General features: G+C 45.9%; 1 protein-coding gene across 1 annotated transcript in view; it reads right to left on the reverse strand.

Moving 5' to 3' along the window:
• Positions 1-21,428, reverse strand: part of HOOK1 (hook microtubule tethering protein 1) — a 921,358-nt gene that overhangs the window by 421,409 nt on the left and 478,521 nt on the right. The window contains exon 9 of the mRNA XM_069232567.1: positions 13,177-13,340. Coding sequence (XP_069088668.1) covers positions 13,177-13,340 — 164 coding nt within the window. The remainder of the gene's footprint in view (positions 1-13,176; positions 13,341-21,428) is intronic.

Below are 21,428 nucleotides of genomic sequence, written 5' to 3' on the forward strand. Positions count from 1 at the left end.
CCGGTCCAGTGAAGACCTGGCTTGGCAGTTCGGTCTGGACTGTTCCCATGGGGAACAGGGTCAAGACTGATTTGCATATGGCTGGGTCCAAACTGGGGTGGCATGGTGAGCAAAAGAACGATGGATTAAACCCAGATCTATGACTGGGGGTGAGTTTTTGACAATGTTCAGCATTCCGTCCATCACTTGTTGTTTTTGCTTTGTCGCCCTAAGTGGGAAGGGTATGCCCAGACGTGGGTCCCGTGCTTCCCATGCCACTGGATTCAAGCTAGCCTGGCTGATGAGGGGTGAAACCCCGAAACCGGTCCCAGGATGCTTGTTTCCGGTCCAGTGAGGACCTGGCTTGGCAGTTCGGTCTGGACTGTTCCCATGGGGAACAGGGTCAAGACTGATTTGCATATGGCTGGGTCCAAACTGGGGTGGCATGGTGAGCAAAAGAACGATGGATTAAACCCAGATCTATGACTGGGGGTGAGTGTTTGACAATGTTCAGCATTCCGTCCATCACTTGTTGTTTTTGCTATGAATATAAAAGTCCCACAGCAAAAGCACAGTCTTTTGTTTATGTAGTTTCCTAGTAAATTCCTTCCTGGCTGAAGGCATGATGTCTATATTTTCTTCGGATGAGCCTAATGGACATAACATAGTTTCACAAAAACCATGCTCTCAATATTAGCAATGGAAGGGAGGGATAAACGATCAACTCTCTCCATTGATTAAAAGATCTTGTATCTTGTGAAGCAACATAAAGTGTTTCTTAATAAGGAGCAGAGTACAGTAAATCAGATTTCACAAGCCCAAAACAGGGGTATCACAGTACACTTGGAGATTCAGTTTCCTATGAACATCAGAAAAATTCAATGAACATGGGGATATAGCAGAAATATCTACATACGTCTGCTGACCAATACAGACAATCTCATAAAGACGTAGGGCCTGATTGAGGCCTTGGCGGAGGGGAATACTCCATCCCAAATGGGACCGATATCCCGTCCGATGTATAACGATCCCATTCTATCCTATGGGGATCGTAATACGGCGGACAGGATATCTGTCATGTTTGTGACACAGTATCCCCTCCACAAACTTCTAAATCAGGCCCTTAACCTCCAGGACTCACTGGGATGCGAATTCCAAACCCTGGGTGTTGTTTCCATGGCAAAAAGATTAATCAGAGAATAAACCAGGTTTTTGACAATGGACTACTAGAACATTTCAAATGATTTGCCATTTGTGTGGGATCTCCTGCATTCTGCTAAGGAATTCTGACTACACATTTTTTTCCCCTAAAAGGTGAGACACTAATGGGATATTATCCAAAGATCAGTCCAAAATCTGAGCTCCAAGCTTACAAACACTAATGGACCACATTCAGCAACCTAGCAATGCAAGTAGCAAGAGCACATTATATTGGACTACTATGGAAACATGTATTGCCTGGTTGAGTCAGACACATAGCACTCATATAGGATGTAGAGGGAAGGAAGGGGAATGGTGAAAGGGTTGGCGAAGATATTTAAGGAATATTATGAAGATCTTACACCACAGACCAAAATTGCAAGTAATCAGTTACAATCGGGCAAAATGCTGGAGCCCTAACAGCATCATGGCTTCTCTGCCATAATTCATCTCGGGCTCCTGGGTTTGTTCTAACATACTACACCTGAGATAATTGAGATATGCTATCATTATCTGGATCCAAAATTACAGTAGACCACTCAAGGTTGTTCTTCATATCATCCCTTCTGCTTCTGAATCTAAAAGTTAAGGTATGGGACAACATCTTCTCCAATGGACATTCAGATCAGGCAGGGATTATGCCCGAAGATGTCTGCTTGAATTTGTGATGCTTTGACAACTATACAGATCAGGTGGGCACCCAAAGAGATCCTCGCTAGGTGGACTTGTGATACCAAACAATGATTGGAAACTTTCTACTGGGAAAATGGGTTTCAACCTGAAACTTATTTCCTGGATAGCCCGACTGTACACACAACCCATAGCAGTATTCAGATTTAACAAGGAGCTTGCATCTTTGCTGATCACAATAGGCAAGGGATCAAGACAGGAACGCACCCTCTTCTCCTGTAATCTGGAAAATCCAGGAATCAGGGGGGGATCCAGACTGTAATTTGAACCCACTTTCAGACACATTTAGTGAGAATGTCTGACACTGGAGTATGCTGCCCTTCTTCTTTCAGAAGAACAGCCCTGCTTAAAGCCTTGATACTCAAGTACAGCTGGCAGAATTATTAGATTATTATTTCAAAATTCTGTACATGGTGCTCAAAACCTTACTTTGGGAGAAGGGGGAGTGGAACCTCCACAAATCTCTCTACTTAATATGTGATATCGGCAAGGAATGGGAGTAAACTCACAAAGGACCACACCCTTGTCATCAGGAAATATGGTAATGTTGTTGGCCCAGATGAATTAGGGCATGAGATCTCATAGGCATACCTAAATTGAAAGACCTGGTAGAAATGTATTGGAGGAAAACGTTGTGAATAGCGTTCTGAATTGAAATTCACATGAATAGAATAATACCAATATGTCAGCATCAGGCCTACACCGCATGCATTGTATCTAGGTTTGAGCTCTATTCAACACCACACTCTGATTGAGAACAGGGTGCTGATAAAGCCACCAACTAAGCCATACAGGAGAAGTGGCTAAACACACCAGTATAAGACCAAACAAAGAGGCAACCGTAACAATGGTGGCCTGTGAATGCAGATGACAAACGGATGGCCCACTGTGAGACTGAAGAGGCCACCACTGACGGTTGGGGAAGACATGATAGGAGATCTTTAAGCAAGGTGACAGAGTCCACTAATGATGGAGCCACTATCTTTTTAAGCACCACTGAAGCGCTCTTGTTTGATATTTGGAATGCGGAAACCGACAGAATGCACAGGGCCATCAAGCCCAAAAGGCAGAAGACCAACAGAACTGGGATCAGAGCCTGATTCAGAAACATCACAATGATATCCTGAGTATCCACAATCCACCGAAATTGGGTCCAACATCATATTGATCAAACTCAGACTCTGAGTGGGGAAGAGGTAGGATTTACTGAGGATGACGCAGAAGCTCAGGTCTTGTAAAAGAGTCATTGTGAGCTCCAGATGATCGATGCCCCTCTGATGGTGCCTTTATGCCTTCAACCGCCACTCTTCCAAGACTGAAAATGCATGGATTCCTGTCTTCCCACAAGAAGCTGCAACTTATGAGAGCATAGCTGGGTGGGACCTAAATAGGTGCCCTGGATGTCGCGGATGACTCAGACGATGCACATCGAGCCAACCGATGCCACTTACTGGTGCGCAGGGGTACTGCTCACAAAAAAATCTTTTGGATCCAATCTGATGCCCAGAATAATTCTAAGGGAGGGAATCTCAAGCTAGAAGGCTCTATCAAATAAAAGCACTAGCGGGCAACACTGAAGGAAGCTCCAACTGCTGCAAGGAGATCTTCTTGACCATCAAGGATTTCACCTCGCACTCAGCCACTGCCACCAACATCACTTCCTTCCAGCAACTCTGTGACAACCTAAGCAAATTCTTCCACAGCAAAATCGCAAACATCTACAGCAACTTTGCACATCAACCCAACCCCAGAGAACTCATTGCTAATCTACCCACCACAAAACAAGTAGGCCACCTGACCGAATGGACAACTTTTACCATAAACAACATACAGCAATCATGTGAACCGTCCACTCAAGGTCCTCAATGGATCCATGCCCCCACCACACCTACAACCTGGGTACATCACCAATCAGCACCACAGTGACCACCACATCATCAACACCTCATTCACGTCCACCACTTTCTTGGATGAACGGAAACTTGCAGAAATCAACTCCCTCCTCAAGAAGCCCACAGATGACCCGAATCAACTGAGCAACTTCCGACCCAATTCCCTGCTTTTCTGTCCAGCCAAAGTAATTAAGAAGGCCAACAACAAGCAATTCACTACCCACCTCGAACTTCGTCATCTGCTAGACATCACTCAACCAGGATTCAGATATAACCACAGCACCGAAACAACACCAATTGCAGACACAGATGATGTTCAACTCATCTTGAATGGAGGACAAACAGCAGCCCTCATCCAGCTTGACCTCTCTGTGGCCTTCAACACTGTTTCTCCCAATACCCTGATCAGAAGACTCTACGAGATTGGCATACAAGGATCTGCTCTCAAATGGATCTGTTCCGTCCTCTTAGGAAGAATTCAAAGGATCAGCCTGCTACCCTTCACAACAGAGAGCAAGAAAATGATATGCTGAGTCCCACAGGGATCATCCCTCAGCCCCACCATTTTCAACATATATAAGACACTGTTCACCAATATCATCCAATCACAGGAAATCACCATCATCTCCTATGCCGATGACACACAAATGATCCTCTCCCTGACGAACAAAACAACCACCGCCAGAACCAACTTCATCAACTGCATGACACCAGTAGCAGACTGGATGCAAACCAACTGCCTGCAACTCAGCTCTGCCAACATAGAAGTACTGGTCTTTGGCAACAAGATCTCCCCATGGGACTTCACCTGTGGCCGTGGGGCTAGGACCAACAGCCACACCCACAGACCACACAAGAAATCTACAGATCATCCTGGAGGATAAGCTCAACATAACGGCTCAAGCCAACACAGTAGGCAACTCCTGTTTTCACATCCAGTGCATGCTGCGAAAAACACGCAGACCATCACGTATGCACTTATCACCAGCAGACTGGACTATTGCAACACACTACACCACAATCTGCAAATAACTCCTACACAGACTCCAGACCATCAACTCCTATCCACCCTTGCATACCCCATCCACATCAGACCACACTTCAAGAAGTTTCACTGTCTCCCCATTCACAAGCACAGATAATTCAAACTTCTCAAGCACACATACAAAGCCCTGCATAACACAGGACTAGAATAGCTGAATAGTCGCTTACAATTTTACCAGAAACGTATGCTTTTCCTCAATCTCACTAGCACACATTCCCCCATCTGCAAAATCACAAATGAAGGTCCCTCATTCTCTTACATCGCACCCAAGACATGTAACAACGTCCCTCTACTCATCAGAGACTCTTCTTCATTTCTTGAGGTCCGCAAGAAGCAGAAGACTTGCCTCTTTGCATAAGCACTATGGGGACCACAAAACTACACACATGCCCAAGCACCTAGATACCCTCTTGGGTGATTAGTGTGCTGCATACATCATTACAACATAGCATTATTTGAATCTGTGCCAAAAATATTGTGTAAGGTCTGAGTCCTACCATTTGGTAAGGCTAATGTGTAAGTCAGAAGAATTGCTGAGTGGCTGCGTGCTGGACCGAGATAGGTATGGCTTTGATCGAGGTCGTGATGGATTCAGCTTGGAGATAGATTGCACTATAAGCTGCACATCCTCATTTGGCATCAATGGGAGCATCAAAGTGAGGAAAACTAGTGCAGGCGATGACTCTGAAACCGAAACCAGCATCAGAGCTGGTGCGTAATCTGATGCAGGTTGAAGGGGCACAGACAGAGCAGGGCCCGCTGGTGGAAATCCAATTGGACTTGAGTCAGAATTCAAGAAAATAGACAGACTAGAAGAATCACTATCAAAAACAAACTGCACTCTCTGAGAGAACACACAAGGATTCCTTTGACACCTTTTGCCACACAATATGAATAATGCTTTATAAAATCAGATCCCTGTAATAAGCCAAGATTACACAGGCTTCTAGGCACTTAACAGGTGACTCAATGTCAAGCTCAAAGATCTCTAAAAACCTAACAGAGATCTACTACGTGCCAGAGGAAGACTGAGTTCACAGTAAAGTACAAAGATAAGTATACTGCAACCCTGCCAAAAGTGCTAAAGTGGCTGCTTACTCCATTCACATAAGTGAGGTGACTAACACACTAATAGAAATCTTCCTAATTTTCAATAACTAACTAAAGACTCTGAAAGATGCCAACTATGCAAGAAACAATCAAGAAGTTTCACCAAAGCAACCTATCTCCCATCCTTGCCCACACATTCTTACATTAAGCCTACAGGCCTTGGAAGAAACAGAAATTGCTGGTCTTGGCCACACAAAAATCAAAGTCTAATTTTCAAGTTGACTCTTTGCGTTCAGGTTGCATTCAAATTCCTCTTCTAAATACATGAAGGACCTAGCCTTAAATAATTTAAAGGCATATTTCAAACATCGCCTATTTTAGCAAAATTATAGAAAGAAAGGTGACTAGTCTAGACATCTAGAGCATGTGGAACAGAACAAATATCTTCCAGATTCTTCATAACAAAGACAACTAACACAGCTTTGTCGAGCATTATGGAGGTCTTTCCCATATCACAAGATGTTAACACATATGCAGAACTGGTCATTTTTGCCTTCTTATCAACAACAACTGACTAAAAGGTTGAAAGACACAATGGCTATTTCAGACACTGAATTATATCCATTTATCCTCCTTGATCACATGCGACAATCTACAATTGAACAAAGCAGCCATGAGGGCCTATGCAGCATCTCATCACTCTAATTCAATATTTTCAAGTGCCATTTCGCTTAGATAATTGAGTTCCGAAACCTTCAATTTCTGATTTCGTGAAATAACACTCAGCAACATATCTGCCTGGATCCAGAACAGCCAACAGCCTGAAGCACAAAAAAAGTGTAACTCTATGACTCATCTAGTGTTGTCTATCATGTGAGTAATTTTACACATTTCTGCAGAAGTACTTCTGGAAATTTTAGAAAATCATAGCTTTCCTGGAACACACCATGTCTACCATTGAAACATCAATTTCAGTGTGGCAAAAAATGTATGAAAGCACACCTTTTAGTTTTAATTTGTGTTCTGCACATGGAAAATATGAATAATCCATGATTACAATTTCTTTCCATTTATGTCTCTGAGTGATCTCAAGGACACCCCTTTTCCTTTTACATGGCCATGAATATTGGGGCCAAACCCAGATCCTTCACAAAAGCTGAAAAACCTAGGTATTATTTGTGACACATTCATCACCTTTGTGCCCCAAATAAACACAGTGGTCAGAACATCAACTTCTAAATTTCTAAGAGTAAGGGGCATATTTAAGAGTCCCTGCCGTCACTGGAGTGTCACTTTATGTGACGCTCCAGTGGCGCTAACCTCTACCCCATATTTAAAAGGAGGTGTAATGCCACTTTTTGTGGTGTTAAGCATCCTTGTAAATATGAGCCCCTCCGACGCAGTTTTCTGCGTCAGAGGGGCGTGCAGTGGGTGTTGCTGTGAGCGTGCCACAGCAACACACATTGCATTTTGACTCTGCTTCAGATTTACGAGACTTCGTAAACCTGAGGCAGCGCCAAAATCTAACGATATCCAAGGGGTGGTGTTACCAAGGCACAACGAGGAGGAATACTTTGTCCTCCTCGCCTTTTGCTTTTTGTATGCGTGCTGCATTCTGCAGCATGCATAGAAACAGGAAAGTGCCAGAATATAACGCAAAGGTTTCAGAAAATTAAACATTTTTAAAGTAATGTATGAGATGGTGGTACAGATGACTGACCCCCTTAAAATGTAAAATGTAATCTTTGTTTATTTACAGATCCAAACTCATTCTCTAATTAGAGTACAGAACCCATGAAAAGGAGATGTGCTGTATCTTTCTAAAAATGATCTGATCTGCTAATAAACTCCTTGCTGTGTTATTGTTCAATGCACTTTTTCACAATCGGCTTTTGATTCTGATTTAAATTCCAGCCTTTTCCTTGATAAATTAGTTTGATACCTCAATATGTAATTTAAAAAGCATGCAGCTAAGAATTTACATAAAATATGAGTCCTCTAGTGTCAAATTACCTGTGTTGGTTAGGCTTGCGTGTCGGACAGCATGACACTACCACATGGGTCAGTTTGGTTTGAAAGGACCAGTGTGTGGGCTGTGTTTTTTTTTTCAGTCCCGTCACAACCTTCAGGGCCAAAAATAAGTCCACACACTGGCCCTTTCAAGTTGGCTCATGTGAGAATGGCAGATGTTTGAAACGCCAAACGAACAATGCAGATCACATAGCTTACACCAGCATCAGTGGAATCTTGCACCAATAGATTCGTCCACATGGGGCATTTCAGTATTGCACATCATCATCAAAATTAGCTTTATTCGGTTTTTGAACAAACCATAAAAGCATCATTAACAACAAAATTCATTCTACACATAATAAATCTTAACAAAATAAGGAAAACAGTGCAATTAAATAACATACCCTGCAATAAATTAAGACACGGATAAAAAGCCATATTTACTATCTATGTTTAAAATGATTTCTCCCAGGAGTATTTGAAGGTACAGAGGAGCGGGTTGAACTTTGGAAAAGTTTTAACCCCTACTGTGCCCTGGACGAGGTGATCTCGTCCAGAGCACTGGTTCCCGGGTGACTTGGACGAGATCACCTCGTCATGGACCCGGGAACTGGTGGGAGCGCTAGTGCTCCCCCCCATGCTCCCACCCACCCCCCCAAGGCAAGGATGGAAGGGGAAGCCCTTCCCCTTCCATCCCTGACCCCACCCCACCCCCTGTGACGTCAGCGCACGATTGCGCGCTGATTTGTCACAGGACCTCCGAGCTTCCAGCGCGATCGAAAGAGAAATGCAAAGCATTTCTCTTTTGATCACGTGGGGGAGGCCCAGAGAGGCTTTAAAGGGGAGGAAATGTATTTCCTTCCCTTTGAAGGCTCTCTGAGCATTTCAAAAGCCGGATTGCTTGCAATCCGGCTTTTGAAACGCCCACTAGACACCAAGGGATTTTTATTTTTTTGTTGAAATTGTCATAAGGGAGCGACCCCTTGGGCAAGGGTCACTCCCAATGGGGGGCATTTTTTTGGAAGGCCTTTTCTGCCCCACCCTGGGGGCAGAAACCTCTAGGCACCAGGGATCTTTTTTTTTTTTTGGAGGTGGGGAGCTCTTTAGTTGAAATTGTCATAAGGGAGCGACCCCTTGGGCAAGGGTCGCTCCCCTAGGGGGGAAATTATATTTAGGCCATTTCTGCCCCCATTGGCCTATTTTTGTGAGGCCAATCTGCCCCCAAGGGGGACAGAAACCACTAGACACCAGGGAGGTTTTTTTTTTAATGTGAATTTCACTCAAGGGGAGCGACCCCTTAGGCAAGGGTTGCTCCCCTGGGCGGAAAATTTATTTTAGGCCATTTCTGCCCCCCATGGGGGGGGCAGATAAGCCTAATTTGATTAGGCCGATCTGCCCCCAAGGGGGGCAGAAACCACTAGGCACCAGGGATTTTTTTTTTTTTTTTTACAGATGGGGAGCGACCCCTAGACAAGGGTCGCTCCCCTGGAGTGGAAAATTGTATTTAGGCCATTTCTGCCCCCTTTGGGGGCAGATCGGCCGATTTTTGCTACGCCAATCTGCCCCCAAAGGGGGCAGAAACCACTAGGCACTGGGGATTTTTTTTTCTGCCCCAATGTCACGCAGGGGGAGCGACCCCGTAGGCAAGGGTCGCTCACCTGGGGGGGCTTGGGGGGGTGGGGGAGCAAATTTATTTTAGGCCATTTCTGCCCCCCCTGGGGGCAGAAACCTCTAGGCACCAGGGCAAATTTTATTTTTGTGGGTTTTGTTTGTTTGTTTGTTTTTTTAGAGATGGGGAGCGACCCATTAGGCAAGGGTTGCTCCCCTGGGGGGCAAATTGTATTTAGACCATTTCTGCCCCCAAGGGGGCATAAATCACTAGGCACCGGGGATTTTTTTTTTGCGCCAATGTCACGCAGGGGGAGCGACCCCGTAGGCAAGGGTCGCTCCCGAGGAGGATTTGGGGGGGTTGGGGGACGGGGGGGGGGGGGGGGTGCAAATTTATTTTAGGCCATTTCTGCCTCCCCTCGGGCCGGCTGAGTTAGAGGCCAAAATCCACAGGTAGGCACTTTGCAAAAAACACCTGTTTTCTGTGAAAAAATGTGATGTGTTCACGTTGTGTTTTGGGCTATTTCCGTTCGTGGGCACTAGGCCTACCCACACAAGTGAGGAACCATTTTTATTGGGAGACTTGGGGGAACGCTGGGTGGAAAAAAATTTGTGGCTCCTCTCAGATTCCAGAACTTTCTGTCACCTAAATGAGAGGAAAAAGTGTTTTTTTTGGCCAAATTTTGATGTTTGCAAAGGATTCTGGGTAACAGAACCTGGTCAGAGCCCCACAAGTCACCCCATCTGGAATTCCCCTGGGTTTCTAGTTTTCAAAAATGCGCTGGTTCCTAGGTTTCCCCAGGTGCCGGCTGAGCTAGAGGCCAAAATCCACAGGTAGGTACTGTTTTCTATGAAAAAATGTGATGTGTCCACGTTGTGTTTTGGGCCATTTCCTTTCATGGGCGCTAGGCCTACCCACACAAGTGGGTAGGCACTGTTTTCTATGAAAAAATGTGATGTGTCCACGTTGTGTTTTGGGCCATATCCTTTCGTGGGCGCTAGGCCTACCCACACAAGTGAGGTACCATTTTTATCGGGAGACTGGGGGAAACGCTGGGGGAAAGAAAATTTGTGGCTCTTCTCAGATTCCACAACTTTCTGTCACCGAAATGAGTGGAAAACGTGTTTATTTTAGCCAAATTTTGAGGTTTGCAAAGAATTCTGGGTAACAGAACCTGGTCAGAGCACCACAAGTCACCCCATCTTGGATTCCCCTAGGTCTCTAGTTTTCAAAAATGCACAGGTGTGGTAGGTTTCCCTAGGTGCCGGCTGAGCTAGAGGCCAAAATCTACAGGTAGGCACTTTGCAAAAAACACCTCTGTTTTCGGTCAAAAATTGTGATGTGTCCACGTTGCGTTTTGGGGCATTTCCTGTTGCGGGCGCTAGGCATACCAACACAAGTGAGGTATCATTTTTATCGGGAGACTTGGGGGAACGCTGGGTGGAAGGAAATTTGTGGCTCCTCTCAGATTCCAGAACTTTCTGTCACCGAAATGTGAGGAAAACGTGTTTTTTTAGCCAAATTTTGAGGTTTGCAAAGGATTCTGGGTAACAGAACCTGGTCAGAGCCCCACAAGTCACCCCATCTTGGATTCCCCTAGTTCTCTAGTTTACAAAAATGCACAGGTTTGGTAGATTTCCCTAGGTGCCGGCCGAGCTAGAGGCCAAAATCTACAGGTAGGCACTTTGCAAAAAACACGTCTGTTTTCTTTAAAAAAATGTGATGTGTTCACGTTGTGTTTTAGGGCATTTCCTATCAAGGGCGCTAGGCCTACCCACACAAGTGAGGTATCATTTTTATCGGGAGACTTGAGGGAACGCTGGGTGGAAGTCACCCCATCTTGGATTCCCCTAGGTCTCTAGTTTTCACAAATGCACAGGTTTGGTAGGTTTCCCTAGGTGCTGGCTGAGCTAGAGGCCAAAATCTACAGGTAGGCACTTTGTAAAAAACACCTCTGTTTTCTGTCAAAAATTGTGATGTGTCCACGTTGTGTTTAGGGGCATTTCCTGTCGCTGGCGCTAGGCCTACCCACACAAGTGAGGTATCATTTTTATCGGGAGACTTGGGGGAACATAGAATAGCAAAACAAGTGTTATTGCCCCTTGTCTTTCCCTACATTTTTTCCTTCCAAATATAAGAGAGTGTGTAAAAAAGACGTCTATTTGAGAAATTCCCTGTAATTCACATGCTAGTATGGTCACCCCGGAATTCAGAGATGTGCAAGTAACCACTAATCCTCAACACCTTATCCTGTGCCCATTTTGGAAATACAAAGGTTTTCTTGATAGCTATTTTTCACTCTTTATATTTCAGCAAATGAATTGCTGTATACCCGGTATAGAATGAAAACGCACTGCAGGGTGCAGCTCATTTATTGGCTCTGGGTACCTAGGGTTCTTGATGAACCTACAAGCCCTATATATCCCCGCAACCAGAAGAGTCCAGCAGACGTAACGGTATATTTCTTTCAAAAATCTGACATTGCAGGAAAAAGTTACAGAGTAAAACGTAGAGAATAAGTGCAGTTTTTTTCACCTCAATTTCAATATTTTTCTTTTTCAGTTGTTATTTTCTGTAGGAAACCCTTGTAGGATCTACACAAATGACCCCTTGCTGAATTCAGAATTTTGTCTACTTTTCAGAAGTGTTTAGGTTTCTGGGATCCAGCATTGGTTTCACGCCCATTTCTGTCACTGACTGGAAGGAGGCTGAAAGCAGAAAAAATCTTAAATATGGGGTATGTGCCAGCAAAATGCAAACTTTGTGTTGAAAAATTGGGTTTTCTGATTCAAGTCTGCCTGTTCCTGAAAGCTGGGAAGCTGGTGATTTTAGCACTGTAAACCCTTTGTTGATGCCATTTTCAGGGGGAAAAAACCACAAGCCTTCTTCTGCAGCCACTTTTTCCCATTTTTTTTGACAAAAACGAAAATTTCACTGTATTTTGGCTAATTTCTTGGCCTCCTTCAGGGGAACCCACAAAGTCTGGGTACCTATAGAATCCCTAGGATGTTGGAAAAAAAGGACGCAAATTTGGCTTGGCTAGCTTATGTGGACAAAAAGTTATGAGGGCCTAAGTGCGAACTGCCCCAAATAGCCAAAAAAAGGCCTGGCATAGGACGTGGGAAAGGCCTGGCAGCGGAAAAGCGGAATGAGGAAATCTTTTACTGGGGACCGCATAAAAACTACAAAACATAGTGAAATGTAGAGTATCCTGCGGAGATATATTGTTCCCAGTTCTGCCCCAGGGAAATGCTAACAGATAATGCAGGAGGTCCTTCCGAAACTTGGTAAGTAAAAATCGATCGTAGGTACTTAGGTCGACTTAGAGATAGGGCTCCATGGCAGGGACTGATTTCAACAGAAAATTGCGCATAATTTACAAGGACCGACCAATCAACGAAAAATGTTTCATCTGTGCTCGTCAGAGGATGCAAATGTCAAATAAATTTTAGCGCTTTACAGTTGGTGCAAATGCCATCGAAAATTGCACCAATACCACAACGCTATGTGCAATCGGAACATGGTGCTGACAAACTACATTAGAAATTTGTGTGAACCACTCCATTATTCCTAAAACATAAAGAAAACCACTTATAATTTAAATACTTGAGTTTTCCATAGCTTCTAGCAGCACATCTGAATTAGACAAGTCTTGAACATTTTTCACATTTAGAAAAGTTTATTTAGTATTTACCAACCTGAAATTTTCTTCTTGCAACTGGTCGAGTTGCAGTTGGACGAGAAAGTACTTTTTTGTCACCATAGTATGTGGTTCATCAAAAGAATCCAACTGATTTATTCTATCATTCATAATCTCGTTTTCAGCCAATAAACTGTTTCTTTCATCTTGAAGAGACGCAACCTGTAAAATACAGTCCACATTAACAAGATAAGAAAATGCAGGGCATGCTAACAGTTACTGTGAATAATGGTGAGAAATGACTGTAAGTGCAAACCCACTGAAACCAGGACCTTTGCTGTGGCAAGAAAATTCTAGAATTGTCCTAATGCTCATAAGGCAGAGGGCAAGGGATTGCTTTTGAATGATTACAAAGGACCCCTCTGACAGAGGGCAAGGTTGGGGTGGGTGTGAGAGGGCAAATTATCAATCTGCTTAGTTTGTCATCATATATTTACTGTACACAAACAAATAACGCAAAATGTGAGGACGTGCCTGTTTTTGTATGGTCACCCTCATTTCCATTTTTTGACAGATCCTTTTGGTTTCTTGACTCAAAAGTGCACTGGGACCTGCCCTCTGTGCCAGTGCCTCGATCTCAAGGCGTGTATGCTACATTGGCTATACTAAATTAGCATAGACTAATTTACCTGTAAGTCACCCTAGGGATTGCAGAAATGGTTGAGTCACCCTGGGTGTGATAGAGGTAAAACGAGTCTCAAAGTCGGAAGACTGGAAGAGCAGTTTTGAACTGCTAGTCTGACTTTGCCACTTTGAGCCATGCCAAAGCCAGCAGTCCCTCTGAAACATGTGTAAATCACCCCTATGGCAGGTCTATTGAACCCTAAGACAGGGTGCAGCACATTTCATTGGAATAACAATAATTTTTCGTGTTTTAACATTAAAAACATCAAACTATTGTTTTTAGTGTTGAAAGACTTGGTCGCCCAGTTGGCGAGTGCAGGATTACAAACTGACCCCTCAACTGTGCTAACTCCTGAACGTTGCAATCAAAACTTGATACTCCAAAGTATCACAACATTCTGCATCAAGTCGATTTGATTTTAAAGACAAAATCATTTGCCATACTATGGAGGTGTGCTAATGACTCCTAGGAAAAGAGACACTTGGACCTGCCCTGGAGATAGGTGTTACCTCCCTCCCACAAGTAGCCACACAGGTATTGGCCCAAAAGGTTACCTTCAAAGCTGAAGCCGCCTTTAAAGAGCAAATGGGGAATGCTTGGGAGAGGGGCAGGCCCACTGCTTTAGGCAGACTAGCTGGCACCCAGGAAGGAGAGGAGAAATCTGCTGTCAAATTGTTTTTTCAGGAGCAAGTAGCCCTCTAGGTAGCTCTGGACGTCGAGAGCTGGATGTTTCCAGAATGGTGAATCTTGTGATAGCCAAATGCTACACTTCCCAGGAAGTGGTTATCAGGAGGGAGGGGACCTGGTAGGCCATTGGCTACAAGCAGCACCCTACCCTGAGGGCAACTTCTGAATACAAATAGGGCACCTCTGGCTCCCAGTTCTCAGATCTCTAATGGATTGGAAGAAGGACTGTCCTGGAGTCCTGTGAATCCAGCAAAGACAGGCTGCACCGGGGTGGACTGCACCTGCTGATCCTGGTAGCTAGCAAAGTAGAGGGACATTGCCTGCTGTGTACTGCTTGTGGGGAGACCATCGCAAGGGCCCAGTCAAAGTTAAGAGACTCCGAGGGTCAGGTAGCTGACCTCCTGTTCACAGTACAAGTGCACAAAAGCTGAGAAGCCTGCTTGGGAAAGTTGGTAGCCCAAAATCTACAGGTCGCCACCAACTGCTCATTGCAGTACCAGCCTTGCTGCTCAGAGCCACAGCTACGCAGGGTTGAGCTGAAGGTTTTACAAATGAAATCTAAGGGCCCTATAGGGGTGGGTAAGTGTATTACATGGGGAGGACGCACAACCACACCATATAATACACATTATTTCCTCACTGAGAATATAAGCTAAAGTGGGGGAGTCGTAAAACCACTGATAAGTCCAGTATGTTTTATTTGCATTTTCCTTACGTATACAGTGGCATACAAGATACTTGCACACATGAAGACAGAATAATAGTCTTCTGTGTACACAACTACACAACAGTGTGCTACATACTCAGTACTCACTTTTATCAGTGGCTAAAAATGTATATTTAACTTTTTCTTACTTATTATAAAGGTGAATAATAATGATATAATTTGGGGCCATTCCATTGGGGATTTTATGGTTGAATCTCAATGCATTTTGACCCCCTCTATATTGCAGGGCCTTAATCAGGACTGGGAAAGGACCAATCATATATAGAATTAAAAGGGAAGGGCTCATTGGTTCTACACCAGCACAATATTTTTTCAGACTTTCAGTCTCCCACTCATTCTTCCTTTACAATTATAGATGCGAAAAGGTCTCCTGATTACTTGACATAAAGCCCAGAGTTGAACAATTGTTTTTTTTTTTTACTGTTGCCCGCACGGTTTATGATATGTTTGGAATCCGGATTAAAAATTTGGGTCGAACTTGAAATTATGGCCAAAATGATTTACTATTATGAATTGCTAGCTATTTCTTGATAGAATATCCTATGTGACAGGAGTTTATGGTTACCTATTCAAAGGGTAATCCTCTTCAGGTGGCCAAGACAGTTAGGATGGCAGAGGCGAACCTCTGCAGCTCCACTCGCCAGCTCGCACAGCAACAGCCATCCTGGCCTGGCCTGAGCTCCCCCTCGCTGAAAGCTTGGGGCTACACTTTGATCCAGCAAACCCTGCCAAATTCTGCTGTGGCCTTTGAGGAGTCACTTATGCTCCTGCAGTCAAGCACAGATGCCTCTTTCTAGGCCTGAGTGACGTATGGCGTGCCCCAGGTTGAGCCCTCATCCCTTGGCTGCTTCCAGCCCATCATGCCGCATCCACTACTTTGACCCCCTAACATAACCTATTGGACCCCTGGGGGAGACGTGCTTGGTAGCCTGACACCTGCTCCTGATCTGTACCGAGGACCTTGCCTTCTCCAGACCCCAGGTGAGCTGTGGTGCCCTCTACTGTACAGCGCCTGCTTCTGGCAGCTTTCTCTATGCTGCGGCCTGCTGTCTCCCTGAACCTGCACCCTACGTCTCATTTCCACCCCCTCGCCTCAGCTCTCTCATCCATGCACGCGAAGATGGGCTTCACTAGCACGGCGGCCTGCCCCTGGTAATCAGGGCATTGCCGTGTGCTGTTTGCTTGACTGCTGGTCCTGGGCCACACTCACCTTTCTGACTTCTGCCTCAGAGGCCCACTGCAAACTCCCAGGCTTATGCCACCTGCCTTCTCTTCCCCCCCTCGCTTTAGGGCTCTTGCTGGTGCACACGCGGTGGTCAGGATGTCGCTGCATACCTGTTGCCTCGCCTACCAGCCCTAGGACGCACCTTGGGATTTACCTCACATTGATCCGAAGCCTTCAATGACTCGCGGCCCTCTCTCTGCTGCCTCATCACCTTTACGGGCTTCTGCTGGCATGAGGCTTCTCACCCAGTGTCTCCCTTCACATCAGCGATCATATCGGTTCACGTGAGGAGGGACGCCTTGAACCTGCCGCCTGCTCCTAATTTATTGACCTACCCTCCCCGCATCGGCGTTCAAGTCGGAGCACGCAAAGGGGGGAGGGTCCTTTCAGGCCCTAGTGACCTTAGGCTCATCCTCAGCCATATAGGCCCCTCAAGACGCTCCCCTGTGATTGTTTCATACGCTTCTACTAGACAAGGGGGATGAGGGCCCTCCTCACTTGACTTATTCCTAACTAGAGGGGAGGTTCCCACTCTCTTCTTTGTCACTTCTGCTGGGACACACGGGTAAGGCCTGTCCACTCCCTGCACACAACCAGGGGAACTCCCTTATGCCACTACTTGACTAGGATTGGGTACCAATTTGTTGACTACAGCTCATTTGTGTGCTCTCCTACTACCTGTGTGGTCACTCTTCTACTTCGGCACTGCCATGGAGGCGGTCAGTGTGTGAGGAGCTCCTGTCTCCACAGGAGAGGCCTTTCACCCCGGAATTACATCCTTCACTAGCCCGAGAGACCTAGACATTAAGCTTGGCGTCTGATGCACCTGGAGATCATGGGCGCTTCATCTTTCTCTGGAGGTCCTACAGTAATCGCAGCCCTGAGATGCTAGCCTTCTTTTGTCTTTCCCCAGTCCCCCTTTTTCTTCTTACTGTGCAGGAGGTTACGCCCCAAACACAACTTCCAGCCTCCAAGGTCACCGACCATGGGAGGGCTCCACTCAACCACCACGTTCCTGACATCAGAAACTAAGCACCTTCCTGCTACCATCCCCGCTACACTACAAGGATGGCCCACTTAGACAATGTCTTCATTGGACAAGCGAGACCAAGTTTTAGCTGACATTGACCACTCACGCATTTCCATTGAGTTCTGCTTAGATGCTCTGGCTACTAAACTCAGTTTTCTTTGCGATGACCACCATAAACTTTCTGATAAGATGTCCGATGGGGAAAAACAATTGGCAACCCTACAACCTATCACCATGGACAATCAACAGACTATCCATGACCTCCAGGAAGGAATCAATTGTCTGTAAGATAGGGCAGAGGATACTGAAGGTTGATTCTGGCAAAGCCTTCCTGGGGGTGCCGGAGACCAATGGCTAGGACCCCATACAATATATTACGTCTTGATTTAAATCCTTCGCACTCGCATCTGAACTCACGCCGTTCTTTACCCCAGAGAAAGCCACTAGTCGCCTTCCTCCTGAGTTTCCTCCTTGGCCCATGCTAGAGAAACATCTTCATTTTCAGGATTGGGATTACTTTCTTCGAGTGGCACACCAGACACTTTTGGATCAAGAGGAACCTCTGCTAAGAAGAAGAGCTGAGGAGCTGGAGGAGGAGTACTGCCCCTTTTCTGTGTGTGCTTTGCTGGGTTGGCCTGCAGTTGCTGCCTCTGCCTTAGAGGGAGCAAAGACTGGACTTTGCTGCGTACCCTGCTTGTGAAGTTTCTCCAAAGGCTTGGACTGAGCTTGCCCCATATTCTGAGGTCTCAGGGCCATCAAAGGCTGCCTCTGTCAGCACCTGGACTCTCTTGCTGAGACTCCTACCCTGCTAAGTTGTGTTTAATCCAGTCCCTGGGCCCTTGAAAGGAGAAGCTGGTGAAATACCAATGAAAATCAAGCGCACTGACTTCCGTCGATGCCCGGACTGACACCGCTGCCACGTCGCCTGCAACCGAAGCCGTGATGCTGGTGGGAGTGCAATGACCCTGATCGACCGTGTAGGCCCAACGCCACCGCAGCCTCGCTGAAGTCCCGGCTCTGTGAGTTCTGAAGTGCCGTGTCACCGATGTCCGTGACACCCGACTCTGCCACAGCACCTGCAGCCTCGTGGTGTGACTGCGATGCAATGAGGTGGGCGCACCACGTCGTGACCTCTGGATATCGACCCCACTGGAAAGGTAAGGAACCGATGCTTTGCACCACCGCCGCCTCATCTCCACTGCACCGCAGCAAGGACCCGACGTCTTGCGCTGATGCCTCTGCTCCTCTGCTCCACAGCACCAGAACCGACACTGCACCGGATCCAGCGACGCCTCGATCCGCAACTCTATGCACCAGCTTGTTTCCTCATTTTCAAAAGGTATTGTACCTGGGGGTCCTGCGACCCTGTGACTAGCATGATTGCCGTTGGATTGTTGGGAATGACTCTGTCATGATGCCATGACAGCACCAAATTGCAGCACTTGTGTTTCTAAGTGCTATATTGAAGTTTATTCTTTGAAAATTCATAACTTTGCTTATGTATGTTGGATTTTTGTCATTTTGGTTCTGTTTTGCTCAGATAAAAGTCGGCTATTTATCTTAGCTGGAGTTGTGTTCATTTTGTGGTGTTTTCACTGCGTTACTGTGTGTGATGGTACAAATACTTTACACATTGCCGCTGAGATAAGCCTGGCGGCTTCTACCAAGCTACCAAGGGGGTGAGCAGGGATTATCCTAGGTGAGCATCTCCATTACCATGATTATAGTGAGGGTCCGTGCTTGGACAGAATGCATACTGACTCCCAACTAGAGACTCCATTTCTAACAACAGAAGACCTCCTCAGTTACATAAAAGATGTCACCTCAGACCTCTCCCCATTACCCAGTACCCCTTAGATGTCTGCTAGGGTGGTCGGACATCAAGTAAACTGGAACAAACTGGCCATACACCCACTCCATCCCAACCAGCCCGACCGATCCAACTGCCTAGGCGACACTCCCCTTCGTGGGCAATGGCATTGATGGGCATTAAATCACAAATGCAGTTTTGGCAATCATTACTGCTAGCTCCTATTGGTAAAATAGCACTGGCAAAAATGAACATGTTACCTTGTTTGCTCTACTACGTCACCAACCTCATAGTCCCCCCCAACATTAATTTTATGCAGACGTCGACTCTCTAATGGGCACTCTCATTTGGGAGGTGGACTATGCCATGTTGCCCTCCGCAAACTACAGCTTCCTACTGACCGGAGAGGACTCAGTGCCCCATCCTTTGAGGCATACTATTTTGCAGCTCAGCTGCAATGGATCTCACGCCTGACAGTTGGAAGGCATGTGAGCCAAACCTCTGATACCCAAGGTGTTCTCTCAATGCCTGTAGTCCATCACCTCCTGCTTCTGGGACCTCCATCCTCATCCCTGCGACCCCTTCAAGTGACTGTTGCATGGATGTGCATGGCACGAATACACCGTATGGCACCAAATCTATTGTCTTACACTCTGACACTTCCCCTGGTTGGCCTTTCCAAGTTCCCGGGATTTTTTGGATGGAACATTCCATCTGTTTAACCGGAGACCTTTTCCTCACTGGTCAACTCCTTTCATTTGACCAACTCATGGCAGATTTTGGCCTCCTACACCGTCAATTTACCCATACCTTTTGCACCCTCTGGAAAGCCACAGACTCCGAACCCGCAACACACCCGTATTGCATACTTTCCTTACCGTAGGCACCGGTCGTCATCTCATTAACTGGATTTATAAAGCCATCTGTGAGCTCATGATGCTCCACTTAGATATGCTCAGACATAAGTGGGCGGCTGAGTTTGGGCACACTTTACATGACAAAAAGTGGGCTATAGCCTTAGAGTTCCCTCAGCAGGTGTCACGCAACTCACATTTCAAGAATCTTCAGTTCTTTATGATTCACTGTGCATATCTTATCCCAGCCTAAATAAATTGCCTTTTTCCCAAGGTGAACACACGCTGTCCACATTGCTGCACTCACAGCGCAGGTCTGGAACACATGCTTTGGTCCTCTCCTGCACTACAACACTGTTGGACAATAGTACATGCCATACTGCAGCAGGTAACAGATTTTCCTGACACTGATATCTGGGAGGTGTGCTCCCTTGGCATCTTCAACCCACACAAGCAGCCTAGGGTCCGCACCCGCTTTGTCTCCCTAGCACTACTCCCTGACAAACGTACACTCACTCTTCACTGGCACTCTGACAACCCCCCTCTAGCTGCTTGGTATGGGGAAATATGTAAATGGGGGACGGCAGAAGAAGACGCCCTTCAATAGGAAGAAGTCAGATACCTTTGTAAGCGTCCTATCTCCTCTCACTGGACCACCCTTCTTTCACAGTTCCTACTACACACTGGAACTGATGATCTCCCCCCGATAGGTTAGCGATAACGCCATTCCTCACCACAACTTTCACAACGAATTTCTGTAGAAAGCTGGCCGGTGCATTATCAACTTATACCAGGTACAGGTATCCCTTATTAGTGAAGTGTAGGCAGTGTATAAGAAGCCAGGGCTCTCTAGAGGTAGCTGGGGATCAGCAGCCAAGACTTATCTAGGAGACATTCAAAGCTTATGCAATACCACTATAGTCACACAGCACTATCACACATAAAAGAACCACACAGTGTTGCAAAAATAAAGGTACTTTATAATGGTACCACAACACTAGAATACTTGTAGGTAGTTCCCCCCAACTGGAGGTAAGTACACACTAATTATATACACATTCACAATTGGAAAATAGCATAGAAACAACAAGCAAAAGTATTAGAAAATAGTGAGGGCCCTAGGGGAGGGCCAAACCATACACTAAGAAAGTGGAATGCAAGATACAGTCCCCCACCCAAGGATGTGGAGTCTTTAGTCAGGGGCTGGAGGAACTACAGACCCCAAGAGGTGAGTATCAGAGTGACCCCGAGCGACCAGCGGAGCAGAGGTAAGTACCTGGTTTTCCCCAAAA

Source organism: Pleurodeles waltl, chromosome 4_2, assembly GCF_031143425.1.
Source record: "Pleurodeles waltl isolate 20211129_DDA chromosome 4_2, aPleWal1.hap1.20221129, whole genome shotgun sequence".
In the NCBI taxonomy this organism is placed as follows: Eukaryota; Metazoa; Chordata; class Amphibia; order Caudata; family Salamandridae; genus Pleurodeles; species Pleurodeles waltl.